General features: G+C 47.3%; 1 protein-coding gene across 1 annotated transcript in view; it reads left to right on the forward strand.

The window, feature by feature from the left end:
- Positions 1-1,442: 1,442 nt before the first annotated feature.
- The window catches only part of TGM3 (transglutaminase 3), a 40,855-nt gene continuing 14,865 nt past the window's right edge, over positions 1,443-27,432 (forward strand). Inside the window, exons 1-7 of the mRNA XM_045195038.3 lie at positions 1,443-1,535; positions 12,505-12,678; positions 13,059-13,301; positions 13,940-14,058; positions 15,415-15,543; positions 18,445-18,622; positions 18,735-18,870. Coding sequence (XP_045050973.1) covers positions 1,529-1,535; positions 12,505-12,678; positions 13,059-13,301; positions 13,940-14,058; positions 15,415-15,543; positions 18,445-18,622; positions 18,735-18,870 — 986 coding nt within the window. The 5' untranslated portion in view covers positions 1,443-1,528. The remainder of the gene's footprint in view (positions 1,536-12,504; positions 12,679-13,058; positions 13,302-13,939; positions 14,059-15,414; positions 15,544-18,444; positions 18,623-18,734; positions 18,871-27,432) is intronic.

Here is a 27,432-nt window from a genome sequence, read left to right on the forward strand (position 1 = left end):
CCCGTTTCTTCCTCATGAAAAATAGGAATAATAATGGTACCTGTATCGTAGGATCGATATGAAGATAACAAAAGGTAATATATGTGAAGTGTTTAGCCAGTGCCTGCCCACGGTGAGCACTGAATTGGTGGTAGTTATTTCCATCCTTGTGGTGCGTGACTGATTCACATTTTCAAAAATATGTGTGCTCCTGCTGTGTGGCCAGCCGCTGCTAGGTTCCGGGATGTGAATAATACTCAGATTACGCCGTCAAAGAGCTCAGTCCGGGGGAGAGGAGCAGACACAAACAAATGCTTCCAGGGAGACACAGACGGTAACAGGGGTCCTGCAACGTACGAAAGGTTGTGCAGAGAGAGAAGATGTAGATTCTTCTTTTTCCAACCCACCTGCCCCTTCGGTCCCACCTTCTCAAAATCCAGTGCTCCCGCATCGTCCTCAAGGCCCTATCTTGTCATCACGGTGCTGGGTCTTCATTCCCACCCCAACTTGGGGGAAGCCTTGAGAAATTTCTGCTCTGCCATGAATCCTTGAAGTATTATCAGTTTTTTAAACTCCCTTGTCTATCCCGGAAAATGTTGGTACTGGTAAATATTCACAATAGGATCTTTTGAAAAATATATCCCCTTAAAACAACATGCAAGCAAACAAAAAAAGGTAGAAAAACAGAATCTCTCCTTCTCCTCCTTTTTTCCCCACCCATGTGGAACCTGGGCCCAGAGCGGGTCTGTGACTTACCCTCCTCCAGTCCTACAGAGAGCATGTGGGGGAACTGGGTTGAAGCCATATCACCACTATAAGATCGGTGGCTGTCCCCACTGTCTCATTAAAAAGAACAGTTTCCCCCGAATCTGGAATCAAACCGACATTTTGACCCAGATGGCGTCTGGAGTGAACCCACTGCGGCTCACATCCATGCCTTTCTGACCTGCCTCGCCTCATTTGATTGCTCCCTCTACTTAGTGCGTTGAGAAGGGAAGAAAGCCACAGAGGAGGCTGCCACATTGGACCTGAACACTTCTAACTCCCACCCAAAAGTGAGCGCACTTCGGGCACACTGCAGCCCTGAACAGGCCAGCCGTGGTGAGCGACTCAACGTGTGTGTTTAGTGAGAGAAGACTAAGCCACTTTCTGCTTCTAATTTTGCAGAGGCATTTCTTGGAGACTTCTCAGCTCCAGCTCTGGACAAGATACTGCAAGAAGACAACAAAATTTCCCAAACCCTGCAATCTAGTTATTCATCTTTGAAAAAAAATCACAAAAATGAACTCTTTCTTTCTTATCTCCCCTCTTCTCCCCAAGCGAGTGTTGCACAAGAGGGCTCCCTTCCACTGGGTGACGAGATGTCGTAAGGGGAATGTTTACAGGCACTACAGGAATGGCCTGGTGCCGCGCCCACCTCATTACAATTCTAATTGGGGTGTGTAGCTTCTATAAATGGTAAGGCAATCCTCGGCAGCCAGTCTCCCCACTTCTTCCTGCCATTCCCAGTGGAGCCCCAAGAAGAGGAAGAGGCAGAGGAAGGTGAAACATGACTGGTGAGTGCGGAGCATCTTCTCTACCAGGTCCTTGCTAGAAGCCCGTGCTTCTCCTGGGCCAGCCTGAGAGGCCAGAGAGTCTAGCTCGGGACGGCTGCCCTGGAGGCTCTGAAGGCGTGATCTTAGCGTGTTTACTATTCTGTTCTTTCTCAGTGGCTCTCGTGGTCCCAGGGGTAGAACATCCTTGGGATGTAGTCCTGAGTAATGGGCAGGGTATTGAACGCAGCTGGAGGTTACATCCCCTTAGGCAGATGGATAAGCTTTGCTGCGTCAAGCCAGCTGGTACCTGCTTCCCATGTTTCTCAAGGCAGTTTTACCAGCTGTCAGTAACACAAGCAAAGAAAAGCACATCTCAGAGCTACAAACAGTGAGTGAGTGACAGCCTGTGAATTGACTTCAAAGAAACCATCAGCAGCGCTGGAATGCTTCTAAGTAAACTACACATTCAGAAGCACCAGCAGCCTTTTCGAAAGTGGCTTGATGAGCTGGAACCTCCCAGTAGCAGCAGAAGCTGGTGTGCCAAAGACTGTCCCTACAAGCAGCTCCAGGGAAGGCAGGTGGATAAGAACGCCAGGAAGCACAGGTTCTTTAGCTCTGCGGTCACTGTCGATGATTTGGGCTCTTGTTAGACAGCACCCCTGCCGAGCCACATGCTAGTTACTGCCTGTCCTGGATGCTCGGCCTAGTGCCTTGCCAAACCCAAACAAGCATGAATCGAATCTGTAAAATACCATGAATGGTGGTTAGGGCCACAGGAAGGTTTGCCAGAGAAGTCACTGAGCAATGTGCAAAAGGCAAATGCTCGTTGCTTCAGGAATCACAAAAACCAGGACGGGGTGGCTGCAAAAAATGGACCTATTCCCCCTTCCCTACCCCTGTGCCCCCTATTACCTTGTGTGAACATGCTAGGTCGCTAGGAAGAGGAACTTTGGACCCTGTAGACTTTACTAGAAAGGGATGTCAGCTGTCACCTAGGCCACCTCTCTCCATCCAGGGGGAGGAGGAGTTCCAGAAAGGTCTAATTAGAGACTTACCAAGTCACTCAGAAAGTCGGCAGCAGAGCCCTTTCCACTGTGTCCTGTGACTGGAGCTGAGTTCACCCATGAGTGCGTGTACTCTTCAGGACACGGCAGAGCAATGCTGAACCTGGTTTCTCATTTGGACCCTGTTACCAGCAGCTTCTGCGCTGAGCCTCAGGCTCCCAATTGCAAGATGAAGGGCTTGAAGTAGACGGACTTTCTGATGACTTTCACCTTGAGAGGAAACCAGGGACAGAGGCCGATGGGCCCCAGCAGCATTCAGCCCCTGGGGGCCTGCGCAGTCTTACTCTTCGGGCGCTGTGGGTCCATGAATGGCGCAGTGTGTCAGGGCCTGTGCGGCTGGGAGACGTTACCCTATTAGAGCCCGACATCTAAATCAACCAGAGGTCTTCTGAAGTCACCACTGAATGTAGACAATGACCAGTTGGGAGAAAATAAAGTATAAAATAGGTGGGGAACAGACCAGTGAATACCTGAATTCCCTTCAATTTGCCACACACGCAGTGCAGTTCCTAGCTCAGCTCCTAGTCAGTCAGCTGGGAAGTGCTCAGTGTCTCTTGAATGAATGGGTTTATTTATTGGACACCGAGGGGAAGGAGCCGCAGTGGGCACAGTGGGGAATGCAGAGATAAGTGAGCTTTGGCCTCTCTTCACATGCGCTCACAGTATGTGGTCAGGAGTAGTTTTGCGGGGTCAGGAGTGTTCTGGGCTGAGGGAACAGGAAAGTAAGTGTGGCTGGGTCAGCAGGTGTGACTCAGAGGCCATCAGGTCAATGTGAGTGTGTTGGGGAGGGCTGTGTCCAGCTCCCAATTTAAGCTTCTTGTTGGAGTCAGCAGGGGTTCAGTTACTCTGCCTCCAGGTGGAGGGGGGTTCCTGGGCTGGGGGTGGGGGTGCGGGGTGGAGGAGGGCCTGGCAGTAGTCTGAACAAAGTACAGTCGACCCCTGAACAACATGTGTTGGTACTGGGTCCATTTACACACAGATTTTCCAAAGTGACCTGCACAATTTAAACCTGAGTTGTTCAAGGGTTGACTCCCCATTTGGGAATCCATGAGTGCAAAGGTATACACAGATTTTCAACTGTGAGGGCCGCTGGCCCCCCTAGCCACCCCCAAACCCCAGCACCCCTCACCTCCCCTAGCCCTTGTTGTTCAAGGATCCACTGTAGTGTGGCACCCTCTGCCTGCTACCCACTGAGTTCAGAGCCCCAGGGTGGACTAGAAGGCAGGCTGTGAACACAGACTTCCAGCACACTGTGGACTGGAAGCCTTGATCCTCAGCCCCAAATCCACTCGGAGGTCCTGGGTCAGGGGCAGAGTCCTCAAGGTTCAGACAGGAACCGCAGACCTCTGCCTGTGGAAGGCCGAACCTCCGTTCCGGGGACTAACGCTCTGACCACGGGGGCAGGCAGCTTTCTGCTGGGCCGAGTGCTGGCCTTGGCTGCAGACTCACCTTCTCTGGCCTCCCTCCTCAATCTGCAGAGGACCCGTCCCATTCTAGGCCATGGGTCTGCCACAAAACGTCTTTTCTTGGCTCTTCCTGCTGGGTTCCTACCTCCTTCGGGTCTGGAAATCTAGGTGCATCCTGGGTTCTCCCTGCACTGGGCAACAGCTTCTTGGTTCAGCGACATGGACCACAGCAATACCTATGGTCCCTCTGAAAGCAGATGGCCCCTGGGTTCAGGGGCTCATGGCTTTAGGCACTCAGTGGTTGTAAAAGGACAAGCTGCCTCTTCTCCCCCCAGCCCCACCCCAGGCTTCCCACTTTCTTTCATCTGGGGCAGCAGCTACTCCCAAGTCATCAGACACAGCCCTGCCAGCAGCCGCATCCACCTGGAATGAGGGCTGCCCACGTTTCCACTTTCTACCTAGGACCCCACGCAGAGGTGGAGGAGCCCAAAGGTCATGAGCCCAGACACAAGCTCGGGATTGAATCTCAGCTCTGTCCCTTAACAGCTGAGTGATCTTGGACAGGTTACTTAACCTAAGCGCCTCAGTTTCCTCATCTCTAAAATAGGGTTATTGTAAAATCCACTCATAAGGTGCTAAGTCCACACAACTTACTGATTTGGGGGAACTTTTCATGAGCTTAAACAAAAATCCTGTGAGGTGACATGCATTTTCTAATCAAGGGTGATTCTCGGGAACCTCTCCCACTAAAATCCTCCCTTGCCCCCTTACCAGCCCCCTCACACATTTCCAAGTCCCCAGTGAGCTGTTCTTATTCACCTCAGATAAACTCTCTGTTCTGCCTCCAACCTGCTGGGCCATGCTTCACAGGTGGGGCAATCACTCTCCTCCCCAGGGCCCACATGCCAGCCTGGGGTGTGAGCTGAAGTTAGGAAATTATTTTCCCTGTTACTTAGGAGTGGAGGGAATGAGGCCCTAGGGTCTTTGGTAGGTGCCGAGAGATGGCTTCAGAAGGAGTCGGCCTTTCCCGTTCTTAGCCTTTGCAGAAAGGAGGCAGTGATTCCCCCCACCTCCCTCCCAGAGCTGCTAGTGTGGCTCAGGTGAGATTATTAATGTGACGGAGTTCTGATAAGTATAAAATGACATATCAGCCTAAGGTAGTGATTGTCCTGGGTGCTTATTAGAATCACCAAGAGAGTTAAAAACAAAAACAAAAACAAAAAACCTAGTGCTGTCCCTAACCCGGAAATTCTAATTTCATTGGTCTATGGTGGGGCTCAGGCCAGTCTAAACTCTCCAGGTGACTCTACGTGCAGCAAGGGTGGGGAGCCACGGGCCCAAGTTAAGCTCTCTTTGGAAGTGAACTTGTCCAGGAGTCCTTCTTCCTTCCTCTCTTCTTACCCTGACCCTGTAATGTCAAGGCAGGCAGTAGGGTACGGGTGGCCCTTTCTCTCTGGCAGCTTCCTGGAACCATCCTAAGTCACTGTCACCACAACTACTTTGGTTGGCTGCAGGACGGCAGCTTGGAGTCCTATGTGGTCAGACAAAACTGGCTTCCAGTCTGGGCTTGGGTCCAGGCTCTGCCCGAGTGTGAGCTATTTGGCAAGTGACATCACCTGACTGGACTTTCAAATCCCTTACCTGTGAAATGAGAATAATAACGTCGAAGGCGTTTGTGACTATTAAAGGACATAATGCAAGGAAATGCTTAGCGCAGTGCCTGGCACAGATGACCTCCCCAATGGCAGCTCATAAAAATCCTCAATCCCTGCTGTGTAGCCTTTGCCCTTATGTGTGGGATCCCAAGGGATTTGCAGCCGTGACTTCTGGAGGCCCAGATGCTAGTGATGGGGGCACGTTGGATCCCAATAGTAACCCCACAAGCGAGGGTGTGCAGGTTTCAGTATCTCCTTCTGTGGAGGGGGAAAGCACATTCCACAAACACTGAGACCTCCACCAGGCCTCAGCCTCCCAGACCACTAGTCCAGGGTTCTCTCACTTCATCCCAGGGAGCCTCACCGGCCTCCCACTCAGCCACCAACTGACACGCCCGGCTTCTCTACCAACTGGGTACCAAGCCATCATAGTACTTGTGCTGCCCAGCAATTGCCAAGGTGTGCATGTGGGGGAAAGAGAAAGGAAATGGTGCAGGCTAGAGAGAGAAGAAGGAGAGGTGAGAGCTGAGAGGGAGGCACCTGGCTCCTGGGGCCCAGGGCTGGACGGTGGGGCGCGCTGGGAATGACTCATGGCCCCACAGTGACCAGGATCCGAGACCTGGATTCTGGGCTGAGCTCTGCCTCTAAAGGACCCTGTAACCTCAGCAGGTGGTTTCCCCTGTCAGGGCCTCCGTTTTCTTACCTGTAATATGGGAATATGGGATCACAAACATTGTTCTTCAAGCCACCATTTGTCACCCGTTAGCAGCTTGCCAAATCAGTTTAGTGGATTGTGACCAGCAGTTAAAATGAGGTAGAAGAGAAAAAGATGAGTAGGAATTAGTAGTGTTTTGTGAAGCTTTGTGTCAGGTACAGTCCCATGTATGGAAACACTGCGTAAAATGCATTTATAATGTGGTCTCTAAAAATAGTTGAAAACTTGGCTGGATGATTTTTAATATATTTATCAGCCCTAAACTCTAGAATCTGTGAGATAAAAATATGTCTTTGCTTGGAGAAGAAACATGAGGAAGAAGGTCTGGGCAGGTGGGGGAGACACAGCCCCCAGAGCATCAGTTACGTCATGAAGGGCCACCTGCCAACAACTCTGTGCTGGGGTCCTCCCAGGAACAGGAAGTGAAAAAATCCCAGTCACTCTCTCACCCACAGCCAAGTGCTACTTACCTATCTGCTGCAGGGGATTCAATCAGAGAGCCAAGCTGATAAAGATTGAGACAGCCGACTAGTAACCCCCTTTCACAGTCTGGAATCTGTTCTGTGCTTCTCGCGTTACCCCTGCCAAAGTGGACCCCAGAATACGTTGGGAGGTAACGCCACCAGGTATACATGACTAGGTCTGGCTATGAATGACAGGGAATCTTCATATAACAGTGGCTTAGAGAAATAAACGAGACAGCAGTTGACATTTTCCAACACTGTAGGTCTGGGTGTTGGCACTTCTGGGCAGATAAGGCAGCTGCACAACCCCAGGAGCCCAGGTCCGTGCAGTCCCCACAAGGCTGTCCCCAGGCCACGCATGGTCCAGGATGGCCACCAGAGCTCTGGCCACAGCACACCCGAAGTCCAGGTAGCAGGATGGAAGGAGAGGGTAAGCAGACTAAGGGGACTGGCCAACTGTTTTGTAAAAGAGGTTTCCTTGAAAGAATTGAGAGCAGGTATTCAAACAAGCACTTGCGTTGTGTGAATGTTCACAGCAGCACTAGTCCTAAGAGCCAACAGGTAGAAACCACCCAAATGGCACTCCACTGATGAGTGGATAAACGGAATACGGTAAATCGATGTACAGCTGACCCTCGAACGACATGGGTTTGAACTGCCGGGTCCGCCGACAGGCGGATTGTTTTCAATAAATCCAGTAAATGTATTTTCTCTTACTTATGATTTTCTCGATAGCATTCTTTTCTCTCGTTTGCTTTATTATAAGAATACAGTATATAATACATGGGACATACAAGATATATATTAATCAACTTTATATTTTAGTAAAGTTTCCAATCAATAGTAAGCTATTAGTAGTTAAGTTTGGGAGAGTCGAAAGTTATACACAGACTTTCGACTGTGCAGGGGGCCGCCCGGTGCCCCTGACCCCCTGTTGTTCAATGGCGTGCTGATGCTCCCTCGTGGGTAAATCTTGAAAACTTTGTGCTTGGCGGGGTGGGTGGAAAAGGTGAAGGGAGCAAGACGTACAAATGGGCAACTACAAAATAGCCACGGGGATGTAAAGTACAGCATGAGGAGTATAGTCAATAGTACTGTAATAACTGCAGCGGTGCCAGGTGGGCGCTAGACTAATCCAGGGAAATTACTTCATAAATTATATAAACATCCAGCCACTATGCTGTACACCTGGAACTAATAGAAAATAATATTGAATGTTGACTATAATTGAAAAATTAAAAACTTAAAAGAGTAAAACATGCTAAGTCAATACTTTTCAACCTTTTTCATCTCATGGCACACATAAACTAATTTCTCAAATTCTTCAGCACACCAAAAAAATATCATTTTTTTGCCGATCTGACAAAAATATCAGTATAATTTTGATTCACTCACACTGGACAGCTATTGTTGCATTGGCTGTTGTTGTTGTTTTATTTGACAATCTCAGGGAAAAGAGGTCAGTGGCCCTGACTGAATAGTCAGGTATTGCATGTTTTAAAAACTCCTGTGGCATGCCGCTTGCAAATCACCATGCTAAGTGAAACCAGACACAAAGACCACACACTTGCATGATTCCATTCCTAAGAAACATCAGAATAGGCAAACCCATGGGAACAGAAAGTAGATTAGTGTTTGCCAGGGGCTGGAATGAGGGGGAGATGGGGAGGGACCTCTAGTGGGTAGTGGGGGTTCTTTACAGGATGATGAGAAAGTTCTAAAGCTGGATAGTGGTGATTAATGTTTGCACACATTGTGAATGTCCTAATTACCACTCAACTGTACACTTGAAAATGGTGAAAATGGTGAATATTATGTTCTGTGAATTTCACCCCAATTAAAAAAATTTTAAAAAGAGATTGCCTGAAAGTTAACACATTAACTTCCTCCTGCAAGCCACTGACCAGAACTCACTCATGTGACCCTCAGCTGCAGGGGAGCCTGGAAAATGTAGTGCCCGTTAATACGGGGGATTTTATTACCAAGAAAGAAGGAGCAAGTGAGCATTGGCATAGACATAGCACAGTCCTGCCACATTAGGACCGCTGGGGGCACTGATATTCTCAGGGAGGGGGCCTCCATTGTGAGACCAGCACTGGAGTGAGAGTCCAGAGATGTCCCTCTGTGGGCGAATCACCTTCCAGGCCCCCATGTCCTCATATCTGGATGAGGGTGGGAGTATATGACCTGTCTCCAAGGACTTCCTCCCGCTGATGTTTTTAAGAGTATGTACGCTAATGAGTCGATTGTAGGGTCGATGCAAGTCTCGTTTTATTACTTCCCTTCATCAGGCTGGTGCAGAAGACAGCCCTGGGTTTTATAACTATCCCTGAAGTTGTAAACTTAGATGTGTACTTTCCCACACCTGCCCTTCCCCTTCCACAAAACACTCTGGCAAAGGGGGCTGTGATTACTGCTATGTCGAAGGGAGGGAGGGAGGGGACACTATGGAGCCTAAATAATCCACAGACAGAATCATCAGATCCTTGACTTGGGGGCAGGCCAAGCCAGTCCTCGGGTTTAGGGGGTGCTGGTGCCCAAGGGTAGCGGCGAGTGGAAGGAGAGGTTTCAGAAACCACAGGGGAGGCTTTATGAGCAGCTCTCACTCTGTCCCCCACCCCGCTCCCAAACCCAGAGGGAGGCTGCTCCCTTCCCACTCCCCTCCCATGTAGAACTCCCTCTTGGAGCACATTTTCCCCTTCCAGGTGCTCGCTCCCTCCTCTGTCAGGATCCAATGCCTGAGGGGAAGACAATGCATAGTAAGGGACCCTCACCCATTAGGTGCCTTCTGGACTGAAGGTCCTGCATGGGTCCCCCTTCCAGGCAGAGAACTGGGGACCACAGCAACAGGGAAGGGCCAGGAAGACCTGGATTCAGAACCCTGGCTCTGCCAGTCACTGGGTGTTGACCTCAAGTAAGATGCTTATCTCTCTGCACATCAGTTTCTAATTTATGTGAGGGCTCCATCGATGGTATGTAAAGTGCTCTGCACACTGTTAGTGGCAGTTGACAGGCAAAAGATTGATGGCAAATCCGAGTCCTGTTTTTCCTCACCCTCCAGCCCAGAGAGGCCTTGCATATCCCACAAGCACCCTGATGGGGAGCAGGCTGTTTAGTACCAGGGCTCCTGATTGGTGTCAGGAGAAGCAGAGATGACCTAGCCGAGAGTGCCTGTCATTTGGGACTGTGCAGCCCAGTCCTGGGAGCTCAGTCTTTTCTTCATCGTTTTCCCTGTGGACGAGCCACTGTCTCTGGAATGAAAGGGCCAAGCCTCTGCTGTGGGCACAGCTACAACATGTGGGGCATAACCCTTGGCAGAACAAAGAAGGATGTGGACCTTTGAAGCTGTGTTTGGCAGAGGCTGTCAGGGGACATTCTTTCTGCTTTCAAAGAGCTCATGGTCTGGAATGGTGAGCTTCACCTGGGGAGAAGACACGCATCCTTTCACGTTAGGGAGTGGGGTGAAGAATCTCTAGGGGGTCATGTTATCTGAACCCACATGTTCCTCAGGGTTCTTGTTTTTTCTAAAACAAGACAAGGAACAAAGATCTACCAAGTCTCAACTGGCAGGGATGCACAGATGGTAGTGAGCAAGGTTGGGGAGGACGCGGGGGGTTGCACGGTGGGGCCATTGTCCCAGAGAGAACTAGTATCTTACAAGCCATGTGGAGCTCAGGGTTGTCAGAGAGTGTCTAAGACCTGGGCTCTCTCCATTCAATATTTATGTACAGGAACGTTCATCTTCTCTCTTCCCTCCCTCTGTCTTTTTGTTCCTCCCTTTGTCCTTCTCTTTACTCAATAGATACTTGTCAATTGCCTGAATGTTTTAGTTTCTCTGAGCTTGTGCAAAAACCGATTAATTTATCCTTTCAATAACTATTTGTTGAATGAATGAATGCATGAATGAATGAAAGATATGTGAATAAGTGAATCTTTAGTACCCCGAGCTGGTGGTTTGGATCACCTCCTGAGCCTCCCTCTCCAGTAGCTTTGCTTGGCTGGATTTCACCTGAAACAGTATCTGTGATGATTCTCTCTGCCCCTGTCCAAAGCTGCTTGGAGGGAGGGATGCCCCAGCCTCAGGCCTGCCCTGGAGCCACGCTCTCTTTGCCTCACCTTTCTCTTCTGGACAGATTCTTAACTCTAGCCAAATAACACACCCGCTCCCCTGGGCCTTGGCCTCTCTCCCCATTGTCTGGAGTGCAGGCTGCTCCATTGCACCTGACAAAATTCTCCCTTCCTCCAAGGTCCAGCATTTTCATGAAGATTTTTCTGGTCCCTGCAGCTGAAAGTGATTCTTTCCGCCTGCATCTCCTAGACACCCGTTACTGGGGAGATGGGATTTACCCTGTTCCACCATTCATTATGCGCTTGTCTTACCCACGGCTGAAGTTCTTTGAGGGTTAAAACTTCTTTTCATACTTTTTACACTGCCCACATTGTGCCTAACCTAGTGTCCTATAAATAATAGGTGCTCTCTACATATTTACTGAAAGAATCCCCCATATTCACCTTTTTTATGGACTAAATCTTGAGCTGTAGTCACGAAGGTCATTGCATGACATTAGTTTTTGTTGGCTTGTCCATCTAATCCCTCCATTCGTTTGTTTGTCTAGTTGTCCCAACGTAATCAATAGTGCGCTAGGTGTGGGAGTACAAAAATCAAGACGGCAGGCTCTGAGGAAGAGGGACAGACACATTTATAAAGAGAAGTTGTGTCTGGCCCTGGGATGGGCCCCAACACTCTCCTAGCTGTGTCTGATCACCCAGGCAGAAGTCAGATTTTCTGTGCAGAGGCTTGGGTGATGAAATGTCTCAAACATGACTCAGAGGAGTAAAACTCTTTAAAGGTTTACATAGGCAAAACTCCTCGGACCTCGTGGTATCTCTCATAAACTCTTCTCAGTTTAGCTCCATCACCTCCACCATCATGTGAGAGGAAGTGAGAGTGGGCAGTGAATTTCGAGTTGCTGGTCTTCAGGGTCGTCTCTGGAGATCTCATGGGCCTTTGACCTGCTCCTTTATACTGCTCCTGCCAGTGAGCATTTGGAAGTTCAGTCTCTAGGCCTACAAATGCTGCTCAGAGTCCTGCTGCCCTCCCCAGCGTCAGAGGCCCAGGCCAACACCAGGGTGTTGCGCATAGAAAGTATAGAATGCACAAGCAAACATTTGTTGGAACAGTAGAAGGCACTTCGTGTCTGGGGAGATGCAAAGGGAAAAGCAAACAAGCCAAACCAGGGTGGTGGATTTGAGAAAAGTAACCTCTTGTCAATTCTACTTGAGCCCCCATCCACCAAGTAATGGTGTTAAAAATGGACAGAATGCAGGTGCTCTGGTTACACAGTTCTCCTGGCTGGTTAGGGGAAGCCACACTGAGCACATGGCCTGCTCCAGGAGGGCTGAGGGACAGCTGACCAGGCAGCGAGGGAAGCAGCCTGTTGGCAACAGAGGGGCAGCGGTGTGCATAGTGTATGCAGAGGTTCAGCTGCCTGAAAGGACAGAGGGGAATAAGTTGTGAAGTTCTCACTATGCTGAGTCAGGATCTTTGAATTTTAATGCGATTTTTGCTAGAAGTTTGGCTCTGCCCTGACTAGCCCTGCCTAAGAGCTATCCCTTTGGTAACGTAAACCTGTTCCCCATGCCACTATTCCTTGCCTCTGAAGTTCTTCTCTTTTCTTTCTCACAGATTTAAGACTCCAGAATATCAACTGGCAGGCGGCTGCCAACCAGCGTGAGCATCACACAGACAAGTACAACAGCCAGGTGGTCGTCTTGCGAAGAGGCCAATCATTCTCTTTTTCATTGACCTTGAGCCAACATTTTAGATATGAAGATAGTCTGGAGTTCATAACCTCCACAGGTACCTGCTCATTGCTCCCCTCCAGCCCACCACACACACACCTGAGTAACCCATGGGGCTACGCATCCAAGGGTCGGTCTGGTGACACTGGGGTCACTGGTCTCTGGGCTCCAGCCCAGCTCTACCATTGACTTGATGTGGCCTTGCATTGACTTGGCGTGACCTTGGGCAAGTTTCTGCCTGTCTCCTAACCCAAGAATCCTAACCTTCAAATCAAGAGGAATTTGGCCTGCATGGTCTCTCCAGGTGTTCTCAGTGCTATAATGTGCTTCCTTGGATGACATCCCTCAAAGGGTCCCTGCAGTTGTATTGGAATCTGATCTCTCCCCACCATCCGGCCGGCACTCCTTGGTTTCCATTGACCCTACCTTCTTTTCCAGGGCCGTCCCCCTCAGAATCGGCCAGAACGAAGGCTGTGTTTCCACTTTCCAGTGTGTCAAGTGGCAGTGGCTGGAATGCACAGCTCGTGCACCAGAGGGACAGCACTCTGACCATCTCCATCTCCAGTCCTGCCACTGCACCCATAGGATGGTACACGTTGAGCATGCAGATCTCTTCCCATGGCAATAATGCTACCCTGAAACTTGGGACGTTCATACTGCTCTTTAACCCTTGGTTGCAAGGTAGGCACCTGGTCACCCACACTCCCAGCCATCAGCTAAGTGATGCCCCACAGAAAGGAGATGAGGTGGGTGGTTTTCATGGGCTCAGGTTTGATTTCCTAATTTTGGATATTGAAAAAGCACAGAAGCTAGAAGTCAGAAGCTGCAGGTTTGCATCCCAACTCTGCCACTTAACTGGCTACGTGAGTCTGGGCAATCCCTCTGCCTTTTTGAATCTCAAATTCCTCACCATTAAATGGACATCCTGCTATTTCCTCTGGGGGTATTGCAGGAATCTCAGATCTTTCACAAACTGCAAAGTGTGGTGTAATCATAAGGGACAATGACTGCAGTACAATTGTGTGACATAGAGATAGCTTTTTTCCCTAAAGAAGCAATATTTTCAGAGTGTGAAAAGAAGTTTCTCATTTTCACACTCTCAGATCATCCCAGCTTCTCTTTCAAACTCATAGTTCCCACAATATGAGTTGGAAGCATTATAGCCCAAGGCTTCCTTCCGCAGTGGAAATTGGGGGGAAGGCTGCAGGTATGACCTGCTCCAGCTCCCAGGGGCAGTACTCAAGAGTGGAAGGAGGACTGGTCTCTGTAGTCCTCTGTAGGACTCTAACCCCTAATATCTGATTTTTTTTGTCAAACAGCGGATGCTGTCTTTATGAGTAACCAGGCTGAGAGAGAGGAGTACGTTATGGAAGATTCTGGAGCCATCTTTGTGGGAAGTGCGAATCGAATTAACATGGTTGGCTGGAACTTTGGACAGGTAAAAAGGTCCTAGGGAGGCTGGGGTTAATGTCCCTGTTGCCCAAGAAGCTCAGCAGTTGACCACACAGACAGGTGGAAGTTCCCAAATCTATCTAGTTGCTTGCCCTTTTATCAGTTTATTTATTTATTCATTCATTCAGATGACATTCATTGACCACCTACTCTGTGCCAGACCCTGGCTGCACAGTAAGAATACAGGAGATGAAAAGACAGATTTCTTGTCTTTGAGAGAATCACCATCTAGTGGGCGAAACGGACACATAATTAAACGAGTGCAGTGAAGTGGTACTGCTGCCACGGTACACAAATGAGGATAAGTTTCAGTAGAGACACTTGGGGCAAAAATGTAGTTTCTGTTCATTCATTCCACATAAGAATGTCATCAAATTTCCTTGCTGTGCTCATTTAACCTTCCAAAGGTCCTTCATTTACTATGGTCCCCCTATTCCGGGTTTGCTCAGCCTAAAATACTCTCAGAGATTTCCTCCACCATTTCTCTTCTGGCAGACAAATGAAGGCCTTGCATTGGGGTAACTTGGGTGGGATGCCTTGGACATGCAGGAGGAGACGGGCAGGTGCATATTCTGCCTACCTCCAGACCCCACTGCAGTCTGTGATACATTTTATATGTTGGGGTTCTGTGTCAAATTTCACTGGAAAGGGAAAAAAATGGGTGAGGACACAGAATGCATCCACAGGTGGAAAAGGGGCTACTTTTGATGGCATGGTCTGGGCAATCCTTTCCCAGGATGGAACGTTTGGTCAAAAACCTAAAGGAAGCAAGGGAGCCAGATAGATGTCTTGGAGAAGAGCGTTGAAGGCAGAAGGAATAAGACTTGCAAGGACCCCAAGGCAAGAGAGAGCTTGATCTTCTCCATCTGAGAAATACTGGCTAAAAATAAGTCTTATTTTGTGAAAATACCTCCAAATACCTCATTTAGAGAGATACTTTATCTTTATTATTACTTCCTCAAGAGTATAAATAATATGCTGAAGATCATAGTCAGCATTAAATGGAAACTTTAAGATGAGCTTGGGCCAATCCTCTGCTATACAGACGGAGGAGCAACTGAGGCCCAGACAGGCTGAGTGATTCGCTCCCTAGTTCATGACACTAAGAGAGTCCTGTTCATTGAGGGGCCTCTGCATAAGGTCTCATGTGTCACAAGAGCTCTGGACGAATCTGCAGGATGGGTGAGGTGGTTGTTCCTCGGTAGCTCTCAGTTCTGGAGGCCGTGCAGTGAAAGGACCCAGGCTGTTGACGTGGTTCTCAGCAGCGTAGCCCCCACCCCCTTAATTAGCCAACATTGCTTGTCATTTCTTTCATTGTAATATATGGTTCCATTTCGGACAGTTTGAAGGAGACATCCTGAACATTTGCCTCTCAATCCTGGATAACAGTCTGAATTTCCGCCGTGACCCTGCTACCGACGTGGCCCGCAGAGGTGACCCCAAATACGTTGGCCGGGTGCTGAGTGCGATGGTGAGAAGACCATAATAACTAGCTGTTCCCACATAGCAAACCCAACCACGTTAGGCACAGTCACTCTTACACACGTCGTCTCACAAAGTGCAGCTGGTGGCTGTGAGCATCCCCATTTTGCACACGTGGAGCAGGAGGCTCCTCTAACTTAAAGGACCTGCCTGATGGCGCGGTGAGTGGCAGAGGACTTGACCTTTTAGTCCATCAGGGCTGAGAGGATGCAACCCTGAGACTTAGCTCTATCCTGGGTCTTCCTGGAAAGGAGTTAAGTTCCTGACTGAGCCTGCAGTGTTAAGCTCCTTTGTTGTGATCTGTGCCCTCCACGACAGAGTGCTTGAGTGTCAAACTAGAAAGACAAAAGACCAATCCACTCATTATTATCTTCGGGGGGAAACTGAAGCCCAGGAGCTGAAATGACTTGCTCACAGCACACAGCCCATATGTGAGTCAAACCAGAACAAGGCCTCGAACTGTCCACCCAGGCCCTTTCACTCGCCCAGTCTCTCCACCTGAGATACTTGTCCCCCTTCCCCAAACACACGTGTGCGCACGCACGCACACACACACACTGGGTCCTGGAGGAATCTCTCACTCTGCACTCAGTGTGTAGAGAACACCTCCAACAGAAAGCATCCAAATATGGGGTCAACCCACTCAAGGGCTACATATTAAAAAGCCAAAAGTCAGAGAGTTCTTGATCTTTAATCCTCTGAAACTAAGTAATTACCCCAGAGGTATCTTTAACTGCTTTTTTAATGGACTAGGCATGTCCCAGCCTCTTTACTTTTGAGTTGGAGAATATCCAAGCTAACAAGCTAATTATATGGTTAGGAATTTGAACAACCTTCTCACTGGACGATAAATATCTGGGCGTAATCAAAGAGGGCTTAAACCGAACCTTGCAGGAAAGGAGTGGGGAGGCCCAGGGAATGTGAAGGTACTGAGGAGATATGGGGGAACCAGGGCGGCTGGGAGGAGGTACAGAGAGAAAGTGGTACCTGGGCTGAACCTTGAAAACCAAGAGGCCCAAGAAGGATAGATTCAAAGCCAAAACCAAAGTTAAGGAGAGCTGGCCTTCAGGGTGACTAATGAAGCTGAGCATCCTTGGCCCAGAAGAGGGTGGGAGAGGCCAGCAGGCTCCAGCAGCTGCTGACTCACTCTCACCCTTGGGACTAACCACTTCTCAGTGCCAATTTCCTCAGCTACAGCTCCCTGCTGCTCTCTCCAGGCCTCCCGGCTGGGCTGGGCTAAGCCATGAGCTAATTATGGCCTGTGCGGGTCTTTGAAATGCTCTGCTTTCAGCCAGAGATGACCCTGCTGATTACCACTTCCGTGGCTGGGCTACCCAATCTTCCTCCTGGGAGGAGGCCCTGTCTTGCCCAACCGATCCTGCCATTGCTGCCCAGGCCCTCCTGGAGTGGGATGCGGAGCTCACCCAGCACGCGGAGGTGCCACAGGAGAATGGGAGAGCCTGTACGCAGCAGGGATCCTTCTGTTCCCGGACTGCCTGTTCTTACGGGCCTTGCCTCTTGCAGATCCCCACAGAGACAGGGAGCAGGGCTCACAGGCTGGCAGATCCTGGTCTGGCCCTCACCGTAGGGTTTGGATAAATGCTGGTGAAAGTGTCATGAACCCTGAAAACTCGGCTGCTGGGAACACCTGAGAGCTCACTTGTTTCGACTTTCTCTGTGTTGGAAGGTGAAGAACTAAGGCCCAGACTGGTGAATGAACTTGTCCACAGTCCCTGAACTGACCGTGCCGAGGCTGGGCTGGCTACTCGGGGTTCTCTTCCTTTTTCTCTCTTTTAACTTTGTATTATGGAAACGTTCAGGCTTTCACAAAAGCAAAGGGAAAAGTAAAATGAGTGCCTATGCCCTCATCACCAGCTTCAGCAATTACCCACTCCGCACCAGTCTTGTTTCATCTCTGACCACCCCCTCCATCCACAGATTATTTGATAAACCCCAGATGTTACCTCACTTCACTAAAAACCATTTCAATATGTGTCTCTAGAAGACAATGGAACTCAGGTCTCTCAATTCCCTGCCCTGTGCTCTTTTCACACTGTATCATGGTTATGTTACTTGTATGAGAGTCATGCCTTAAACTGAATGAATGAATGAATGAATGAATGAAAAGCAATATTCCTTCTTTATTCTTGCCAAGAAGTTAGTTGCTAAAATTCTAAAGTGATCCTTTAGAAGACCAGTACACCAAAAGAGATTTTAAAACTCGGACCCCCAAGTCAGATAGATATCAGCGATAGCTCATGAGACAGCCCACGACTTATGTCGAGAAATCCTCTTCAGGGCCCTGGCTGGGTGGCTTACTTCGTTGGAGCATTGTCTCATGCACCAAAAGGTTGTGGCTTCGATTTCTGGTCAGGGCACATGCCTAGGTTCAGGTTCGATCCCCAGTCAGGGTGCATACGGGAACTGATCAGTGTTTCCCTCTCACATTGATGTTTCTCTCTCTCTTTCTCTCTCCCCGCCCCCTGTCTCTCTCTCTCTTTCTGAGATCAACAAACATATCCTTGAGTGAGGACTGAAAAAAAATTTAAAAGGAATCCTCTGCAGGCTGGATTTCTGACTTCACTTTGCCACTGACAAGCCACAGAGCCTCAGTTTCCATGTGAGCCTGCTACCCATGATCGATACAGGGGTTGGGGCAATCAACCAGGGCCCAGTAAGCAAAGCACTTTTAAATTCATAAACTACTCAATACCCCTAGGAGAACATTATTACAATTACCATCCCAAGTCACCTAGAAAGACACAGGAAATCCATTTGACTTCCTTCCTTCCTTCCTTCCTTCCTTCCTTCCTCATCTCCCCACCTTGTCCCCGGAAGTCTGCATGTCACTCTCGGCTGATTCATTTGAGGTTTTCTTTTCCTTGCCCAGGTCAATAGCAATGATGACAACGGTGTGGTAGTTGGGAATTGGAGTGGCAACTATGTAGGTGGCCGGGATCCCAGGAACTGGAACGGCAGTGTGGAGATCCTCAAGGACTGGAAGAAATCTGGCTTCAGGCCAGTCCGATATGGCCAGTGCTGGGTCTTCGCCGGAACCCTCAACACAGGTACCCTGGGCGTGACTGACATGCCTCTGCCGTGTAGGTGGGCAGCAGTGGGGTGCTCCAAGGTGCCGCCCCCACTGCTACTCGAGGCCTTAGACTGGCCCTTCACTTGCAGTGCTGCGGTGTTTGGGGATTCCCTCCCGGGTGGTCACGAACTTCAACTCGGCTCACGACACAGACAGAAACCTCAGCGTGGACGTGTACTACGACCCCAAGGGGAACCCCCTGGACAAAGGCAGTGACAGTGTATGGTGAGTGTCTAACCCTCTCCGAGCACCAAATCTGAGCAGCCCCTGGGACCCGGCTCCAAACAGGAGTTGGCAGGTGAGCGACATGCAACTCGTGGTTGAGAATAAACATACCAACAGTGCTCGCCACACAGCTAGCAAAGCCCAGCACGGCTCTCCCGGGTTCTGCAGGCTCTGGCGGCTTGCCCTACCTCCCAGCGGGACGAACGGTCTGACACCCGTTCATACCCCGGGTGATGGCAGATGTGACTCATGGGCTCGCAAAACTGCCCTGATTGAGAGGGTCCCTTAGACCCCATGCCGCTTTAGAAGGTAAACATTGGAGCTGTTGATTTTCCAGTAATACACGTACCTCATTTCAGACAATCCATACAACTTACGGACTTTCTTTTTAAAAAAAACTACCCATTTTTTCTTATGCTTATATACTTTTTATTACCTTGGCTGATAGAATAAAAAGTGAATTTATTCTGGATTCCAACTGAAAATAAGAAATTTTACATGTATACGGGCATATATATTTCCAGCCATAAATAGACCATGTGCACATGCATCTGTACACACATATGCATATATCCTGTATAATCCATGTGAGCTGCAAGTTACATAAAACTTACATGCATATATATGTAACTTCATACAGCAGTATATATACATGAGATAGTATTCCAGCTATTCAAGGTTATACCACATGCCAATTACCAGATGGCAACTGAAAATAATTCTGTCTGTACATTCACAGAGATACCTATGTGTCTATATAGAAAGAACACACATATGTCAGTAACCCATTGTTTTCATCCATTTCAAAGGAAACACACACACACAATCACGTGCATAGGTGTGATAGGTAACCTGGTAGCAGAGGCCATCATTTCCACATGTTCAGCTTTGAGGTAGTCTGTATAAAATGTTCTTTATTACTTGTTATCCCCAGAATAAGTACGTCCAAATTGTCTGAAGCATGCTTAGTGTGAGTGATGGAATAGTCAAAGGAAAAGGAAAATGAATGGGCAACGATGTTAAAACAAACAACAGCCCTGAGCCAACAACAGAAGTGCATAATACAAGCGGCTCGGAAGGGGAGTGCGGCTCATGTAATCTCCCCAAGGTCACATGGATTCAGAGCTTATGTTTAGGGTGTTCTCTCCGGATCTGCTCGCGCACAGCTTCCTCTCCAATGGCATTGCTACTTACAGCAAGGGGGGGTTCGCCAGCTCCTCTTAAATGGATATCTTTCCTTCTTGGGTTTTTCTTTGTCGTTTTGCCCCAAATCCCACTGCAACCTGTTCTGATTGTTGGGGCATTGCCATTCCTGGCCCTGGTTTCCTTCACCAATGGAGATGACTGCTCCAAGAAGGTGACATATTTGGTGGCAGGCCAGGGGGTCTCTTTTGGCATAATCCTTCCATGATTATCCTGCGTACTAGGAACTGCAGTAACCAGAAAGCTTAAGACGCAGTCCCTCTCCAGAAAGCATTTCTGGGGCTGATAGGGACCAGGGCGTGGGGAAGCTGTTCGTAGAGGCTGATTAACAATTGGGGATGGTGTGTGGAGCACCGGGTGAGTGACTCAGACAGTGCGACGACTCGGGGAGGGAGTCACAAAACAGGCTTCTTGGGAACAGGAAGGTGGGGCTTCTTAACTGAACTTGGAATTGGAACCCAGATCTCTGGGTCACTGTTGGATGATGCCGCCTCACATTGGCTTCACAATTCACCCCAAATACAATCACCATGGGGAAGTATGGTCCCATGGAGACATGCCAGGGTGTTTCTACTGTCTTTTTTCTTTTTCTTTCTTCCTTTTTATTTATTTTTTGCCTCATTGGAAGGTATCAGGCCCAAAAGCTCTGACTTTTGCTGGGAGTCTCATCACCCCTCCCCTTCCCAAGACCCACCAGCCTTTTCTGAACCCTCCTCAGAAAGCAGGGGGTGCTGCTGCTCCTCCCACCCCTTTTCCTACTGGCTGTGGGTGGGGAACCAGCCCTGGATGGTCTGAGGACAGGGAGTCCTGAGTCCTGGTTTCAACCCCACCACCATCCCACTCTAGCACTTACCTTTCTGGTCCCAAGTCTCTCCGTCAGTGAACTTGGTTGGCCTAAGACTAGATGTTCACTTCAGGTTTCTACCAGCTTTCATCTTTTGATTCTCTGTCACTTCAGCTCACCCCATTTTTTGTATGAGAGCTGCCCCTCCCAAGGGAGCTCTCCTGTCCCCTCTACATGGATCCCACCCAGGGTGGGGGTGTTAAACCATGAGCCATTTTCTGCCTGGAGTGAAATTACTAACCTATTATTATAAGGACAGTTTGCGTTCGGACAGGAAAACTTCCATCTGAGTCTTTGTATGTTGCAAATGTTGAAAGCTTTTAGAAACTAGTCCAGATTTTCCTAAAGTATTCGAGTATAAGAATCAAGTGAGATTACGCATCTGAAAGTAATTAATAAGAGTAACAGCAGTAAGTAATAATTCATCGAGCAGTTGTTGTGTGCCAGGTACTTTTCTAGGTGCTTACATTTACTCTTCAAAGACGATGAGGTGGGCACTGTAATGACCATCCCCATTTTACACTTGAGGAAACTCAGTTACCCAAGGACATGCACCTAGAAAGTGGTGAGGCTGGACTTTGAACCCAGGTGCCTTTGTAAACTCTGGAGTGCCAGAGAGAGGCCACACAATATTAATTTTTTCTTTTTTTTCCAGACAGTACGTTTATTACTACTCCCAGCTGATGTCTGAGAAATCCGACATCAGAAGGGTTGACGGGGCACCAGCTGGGTCTCTGGTTAGGCTGCATCTGTCCAGCCCATTCAGATGGAGAAGCTGGGTTCTCAGAGTATAGTTGGGCAGCAAATGCCACTTCTCTGTAAGACTAAACCCTGTCTCAGGGGCTCAGTGTAGAGAAATGACTTGCCCAAACTCAAACCATGAATTAGGGTCCAAGCTAGGAGCGGAGCACAGGGCTCTTTCAACAAGGCTCTACCGAGTCAAAGAACTTTAGGACTGGAAGGGACCTTAGGGAGGGAACTTCTTGCTTCATAAGTGAGAAAACAAAGGCCTGGAGAGAAGTAAGGGTAAGCAGCTGGAGATATGTAGGCTCTCTAAATTAAAGTGTGTGGCTCCACATAAGTTCCTAAACTTTTCTGTACCTTCACTTCCCATCTGTAAACTGAAGGGCTAGGTCAGGGGATCTCAGCAATTTCTTTCAGATTCTTCTTTAAGTGATATTCTTCTAAGCCATTCTGCTCATAACAATGGTTATTGTTATAACCATTGGCTTAAGAGGCACCAGGTTCTACAGTATTCACTCCTGGAGTGCATGGATGCTTTGTAGGGAGTTATGTTTGGGATGTTCTTGTGTACAGTTCCCTTCTGGACCATTGTACAGGGGCTCTCTGGGGCCTGCTCAGAAAACAAGTGATTTGGAACAGTCTGGCCAAGGTTATCTTTATCTGGACATTTCGGACTTGTTTTCTTAATTTATTTGACTCGATTCCTCTGTCTGTGGACTTGACAGAGCTCCGAGGTGGAAGGCACATGGGATTGCCCTGCCCTGTCATCAGGGAGGTGGAGCTGGCCAGTTCTGGAGAAGAGCTGGCACCCCTCCCATCAGCCCGAGCCCCTGGCTGCTAATGCAGTCTCTCCATGGCCACTAGTTTCCACTAACACCTAACCATACCCCACGTACCTAGAGCACCTCGCTCAGATCTGTTGCAAGGAAACCTAGGCTCCAAGAGCGGCCCCAGCCCCAAAGTAATCCAACTCAGAAAACATGATTGAGTGTGTACTGTGTGCCGGACCAGGGTGCGGGTTCCTCACTGCACTGGGCACCGGGCACCAAGAGCGGTGAGACCAAGGAACCACGCCAGAAAATTCATAGCTGCATGAGAAGATTGGCGATTTTGTAGTAAAAAAGTAAAATTGAATTATTGTAAGATTTATAGATAGCACAGAGGTATGATTGATATTTTCCAGGCATGTCCAAAAAAGAGTGGAAAAGTAAAATCTCCGCTATGTTTGGAAGGACCAATAGGCGCCTACCAGTGGGAAGAGTAGGGGTTTGGGGTCACCTTCTAGACCTGGTCTTCTAACCCTGTAAGTTCAAAGATGAGTGTAACCAAGTTTTTGTCTCTAAGGACACTGGTCTGTACACTCCAAAGATTTCATTAGAATTGACTTGGGTGGAGGGAGAGAGAAGGGGCAGGAATGCATCTTTCAGTGAGTGCCTGGGGTAGTTTTGACACCTGCCACCTGTCCTTGTCCTGAGCCTCTGATACTAAAACCCCTCAAGAGAGGAACAGAGGCCAAGTCTGGGAGTGTCACCCACACAGAAACAAACCAGGATTTCTATGGTGGCGCCCTGGGGCCTTTGAAAGGCACACACATCCCCAAGAAGTGGGAGTAAAGTGCTGGCTCCTGAAGGAGGGAGGAACCAGGATGTGTTTGTTATCTGCTGTGTCTCAAATTCCCACCTTGCAAGTAAGTACTAAAACTGCTACTTATCGATTCTTTTACCAACCCACCCTTCCCCAAGGGTTCTCTGCCAGGAAGAAAATGAACGTGAAACTGGGTGCTGTTCCTGCTTTCTCACCGCTCTCTTGCCTCCTCCCTCCATCCTGGGTGAATTCTAATGGACCTTAAAGGACCATTCAAAATGGCACTTTGTGGGTCTTCCTAGAGGTCACTTTTTATGATGACTTTTTTCACAAATATAGGAACTTTCAGAATATATAAGTCCTCTGTAGGCTGATTTTTAACATACTTTTAATATTTGATAATTTTTTACCCAATCTTTTCTCTATGTGCTGTTTACGGAATTGGGATTACACGGTCTATACTGCATGGGTACAAGACAAAGCATTGATAGATACATCCTACTTTTTCCCACAGTTGGAAACCCAACGCTTCACAGTCTTTTTTCATTCTTTATTATTATTATTATTTTTTAATCTTCACCCAAGGATACTTTCATTGATCTTAAGAGAGAGAGGAAGGGAGAGAGAGAGAGAAACATTGATTTGAGAGAGAAACATTGATCAGTTGCCTCCTGTATGAGCCCCAACTGGGGATTGAACCCGCAACCTTTTTGTGTACCAGACGATGCTCCAACCAGCTGAGTTACCTGGCCAGGGCCACAGTTTTAAATTATGTTTTTGACTAAACATTATATTATGAGTATGTTCCCCCTGCCATTAAATAATCTTCAAAAATAATATTTAAATGTATCATATTCTGTTGAATGGTTGAACCATACCACCTTCCCTACTGTTACCTATTTCCCATTCTCTATTTTACCTATTTCCTTTTTTTCCTATTATAAAGAAAACAGTAGTGAGCATTCTTTTTTTAATTTAAGAAGTAAGAATTTTTTTATTGTTGTTCAATTACAGTTGGCCCCATCCCCCCCATTATTCTTCCCTGCCCTGCCCACCCCCTACCTTCCACTCTCAATCATTCCCCCATTGTCTTTGTCCATGGGTCCTTTATACATGTTCCTTAACTTGACCCTTCCCTTTCTTCCCCCATTAGCCTCCCCCTCCTCCCCTCTGGTCACTGTCTGTTTGTGCTTTATTTCCAAGTCTCTGGTTCTATTTGCTCACTTGTTTGTTTTGTTGATTAGGTTCCACTTATAGGTGAGATCATATAGTATTTCTCTTTCACTGCCTGGCTTGTTTCACTTAGCATAATACTCCCCAGTTCCATCCGTGCTGTCGGGAAGGGTAGGAGTTCCTTCACTCTTTCTGCTGTGTAGTATTCCACTGTGTAAATGTACCGCAGTTTTTTGATCCACTCATTTACTGATGGGCACTTAGGCTGTTTGCAGCACTTTGGCTATTGGAAATAACGCTGCTATGAACGCTGCTATTCTCATATGTAAGTGCTGAGCATGTCTGTGATTAGACTCAGAATGGGCATATTAAAGGCTTCTGACATCTATGGCTGTTGCCTTCCAGAAAAATTATTATAACCTATAATATTCATTATGATCATGAATAAGGATATTCTTACTTCCCACTCATATCATTGGTTAGTAATATTTTTAATTATCTGTTTGTTCACTTCTTATGGCCTTTTCCCTTTGTGCCTTGTTTTGGAGCTGACTTTTTAGTGCCCATTTCCCTGAAAGATGCAGCAGGGTCACACTGCACGTGCTAAGTGCTTAAGGAGCACTTCCAACTCCTTCTGAAAACTGTATAATGAAGAACGCCCTGTGCACACGTATCCTCTGGGCCACACAGGAAGCCTCTCATAACATGCAAAATGAAAACAACTTTTCCCGATGATACAATAATAAAAATAAACAAATAAGAAGAGACATTAGTAACATAACTACCCAAAGAAAAATCCTAGTAACATTTGAGATAGATCCTTCTAGATGTTTTGTTCTGCTTATATTCACACACACGAGATGTGTGTGTGTGTGTTCAGTTTTAATTACTCAAATAGAATCAAGTTGAGCTGTCTATTTTATCTCTTAGAATTTTTACATCTTTCTATGTTAATAAATCAAAATGGGGGTTAGAGGGCTGGGGGATGAAGGGATTGAACAAAAAAGGAAAAAGGAGAAAAAACTCATGGACATGGACAGCAGTGTGGTGATTGCTGGGGGAAGGGGGTGGGGGGTGGAGGAAGGTATGCGGGGGGGAAATGGTGATGGATGGAGACCTGACTTGGGGTGGCAAACACACAATGCAGGGTAGAGATGATGTGTTGTGGAACGGGGCACCTGAACCTGTATAATTTTGTTAACCAGTGTCACACTAATAAATTCAATAAAAAGGAGTGAACAAAAATTTAGAGAGGCAGCATAGTGTGGTAGGTAAAAGTATGGACCCTGCAGCCCTCCTGCCTGGATTCAAATCCCACTCTCCCCATTTCCTGTCTGGGAGACCCGCAGCAAGTCACGTAGCTACTCTGTGCCTCGGTCTTCAGAACTGTCGAACGAGGCTAATAATTATTCCTCTCTCCTAAGAGCATTGTGCAGATTAAGTGAGTTAATGGATATAGGGCAATTAGAACAATTAATAACTTTCTGTATTAGTAGAAACACTAATACTGTATTAGCTATTAGTGTTTCTATAATATACACATTTTTAAATATTCACTTATTTTATAGTTAGGGAAGTAATAATTAACTCTTATTATAGGAACTGAAAGCATTACAAAAATAAATAATGGAAAACACAGTTTAATGTTCACCAGTATCTGTCCATATACACAACATATACACTAAACTGTAATTTTAAATGTGGTTATCTAAGATAACAGAATTATTGGGGACTAACTTTGGCTGATTTTTTAATGTACCATTTTCTAAATCCAAATAGGTGCAGCATATTTGTGTACATTTTTATAAACTTATACGTATTTTAGGCATCTTTCCCTGTAAGTGCTAGACTGATTTTGCTCATTCGTTTGGACAGCTCCGGGACATTCGGTTGCATGGCTGTGCCACCGTTTACCCGATCATTCCCTTCTTGAAGAACTTTTCCTCCATTGTTTCTGCTATTACCCACAATGCTCCAGTGAACATCTCTCCGTGTCAATCCATGTGTACTCACGAGAGTTTTTTAATAGGAGAAATTCTTAGAAGTGGAATTACTGGCTCACTGCACCTACAGATTTTCACAGATTTGTCATACTCACTGCCAAATTGCCCTCCGCAGATGTCAGACCCCTTTAAACGCCCACCAGCGGTGAATGACCATGCCGGTTTTCCCACGGAATAGATGCTTGTCATCCGATGCTTTTGTCCTTCTAAGTCTAATAGGTGTAATGGTATCTCTGTGTCATTTCAATTTTCTTTTAACTGAGTATTCCACATTTTCAGTGATCACTGATGTTTCTTATGAAAATTGCCTGCTCATTGGTCATTATTGGAACGTTTGACCTTTTATTTTGTGTATTTTTCTCATTGATTTGTAAGCACTTTACTTTTTTATATGACTTTATTTATTTACTTTTAGAGAGAGGGGAAGGGAGGGAGAAAGAGAGGGAGAGAAACATCAATGCGTGGTTGACTCTCATGTGCTCCCAAGTGGTGACCTGACTCACAACCCAGGCATGTGCCCTGACTGGGAATCAAACTGGCAACCATTTGGTTCACAAGCTGGCACTCAACCCACTGAGCCACACCAGCCAGAGCTCATTTGTAAGCACTTTATAATATTAATTATAGTAAATCTCTGTCTACCATAATGTTGCATGTATTTTCCCCACTTTATTGATTTTTTCAATTGTTTTCTATCTCTTCTTTGGACTGAATAATTTCTAGTGATCTGTCTTTAACTTTACTGTCTCTTTCTTCTGTCATCTCTATTCTGCTAATAAACCCATCCATGGAATTATTTAATTTTGGATGTTAATTTTTTCCAGTTAAAATTTTCTATTTGATTCTTTTAAAAAAATAGTTTCTATTTTTCTGCTAAGAATTCCTCTATTCATTCGTTATGAACATATTTTCCTTTATTTCCGTGAGCATATTTATAATAGGTGCTTTGAAGTCCTTATCCGATAATCCCAACATCGGGATTATATAAGGATCAGTCACTGTTGATTGTCC

Source organism: Desmodus rotundus, chromosome 6 (genome assembly GCF_022682495.2).
Source record: "Desmodus rotundus isolate HL8 chromosome 6, HLdesRot8A.1, whole genome shotgun sequence".
NCBI lineage: Eukaryota > Metazoa > Chordata > Mammalia > Chiroptera > Phyllostomidae > Desmodus > Desmodus rotundus.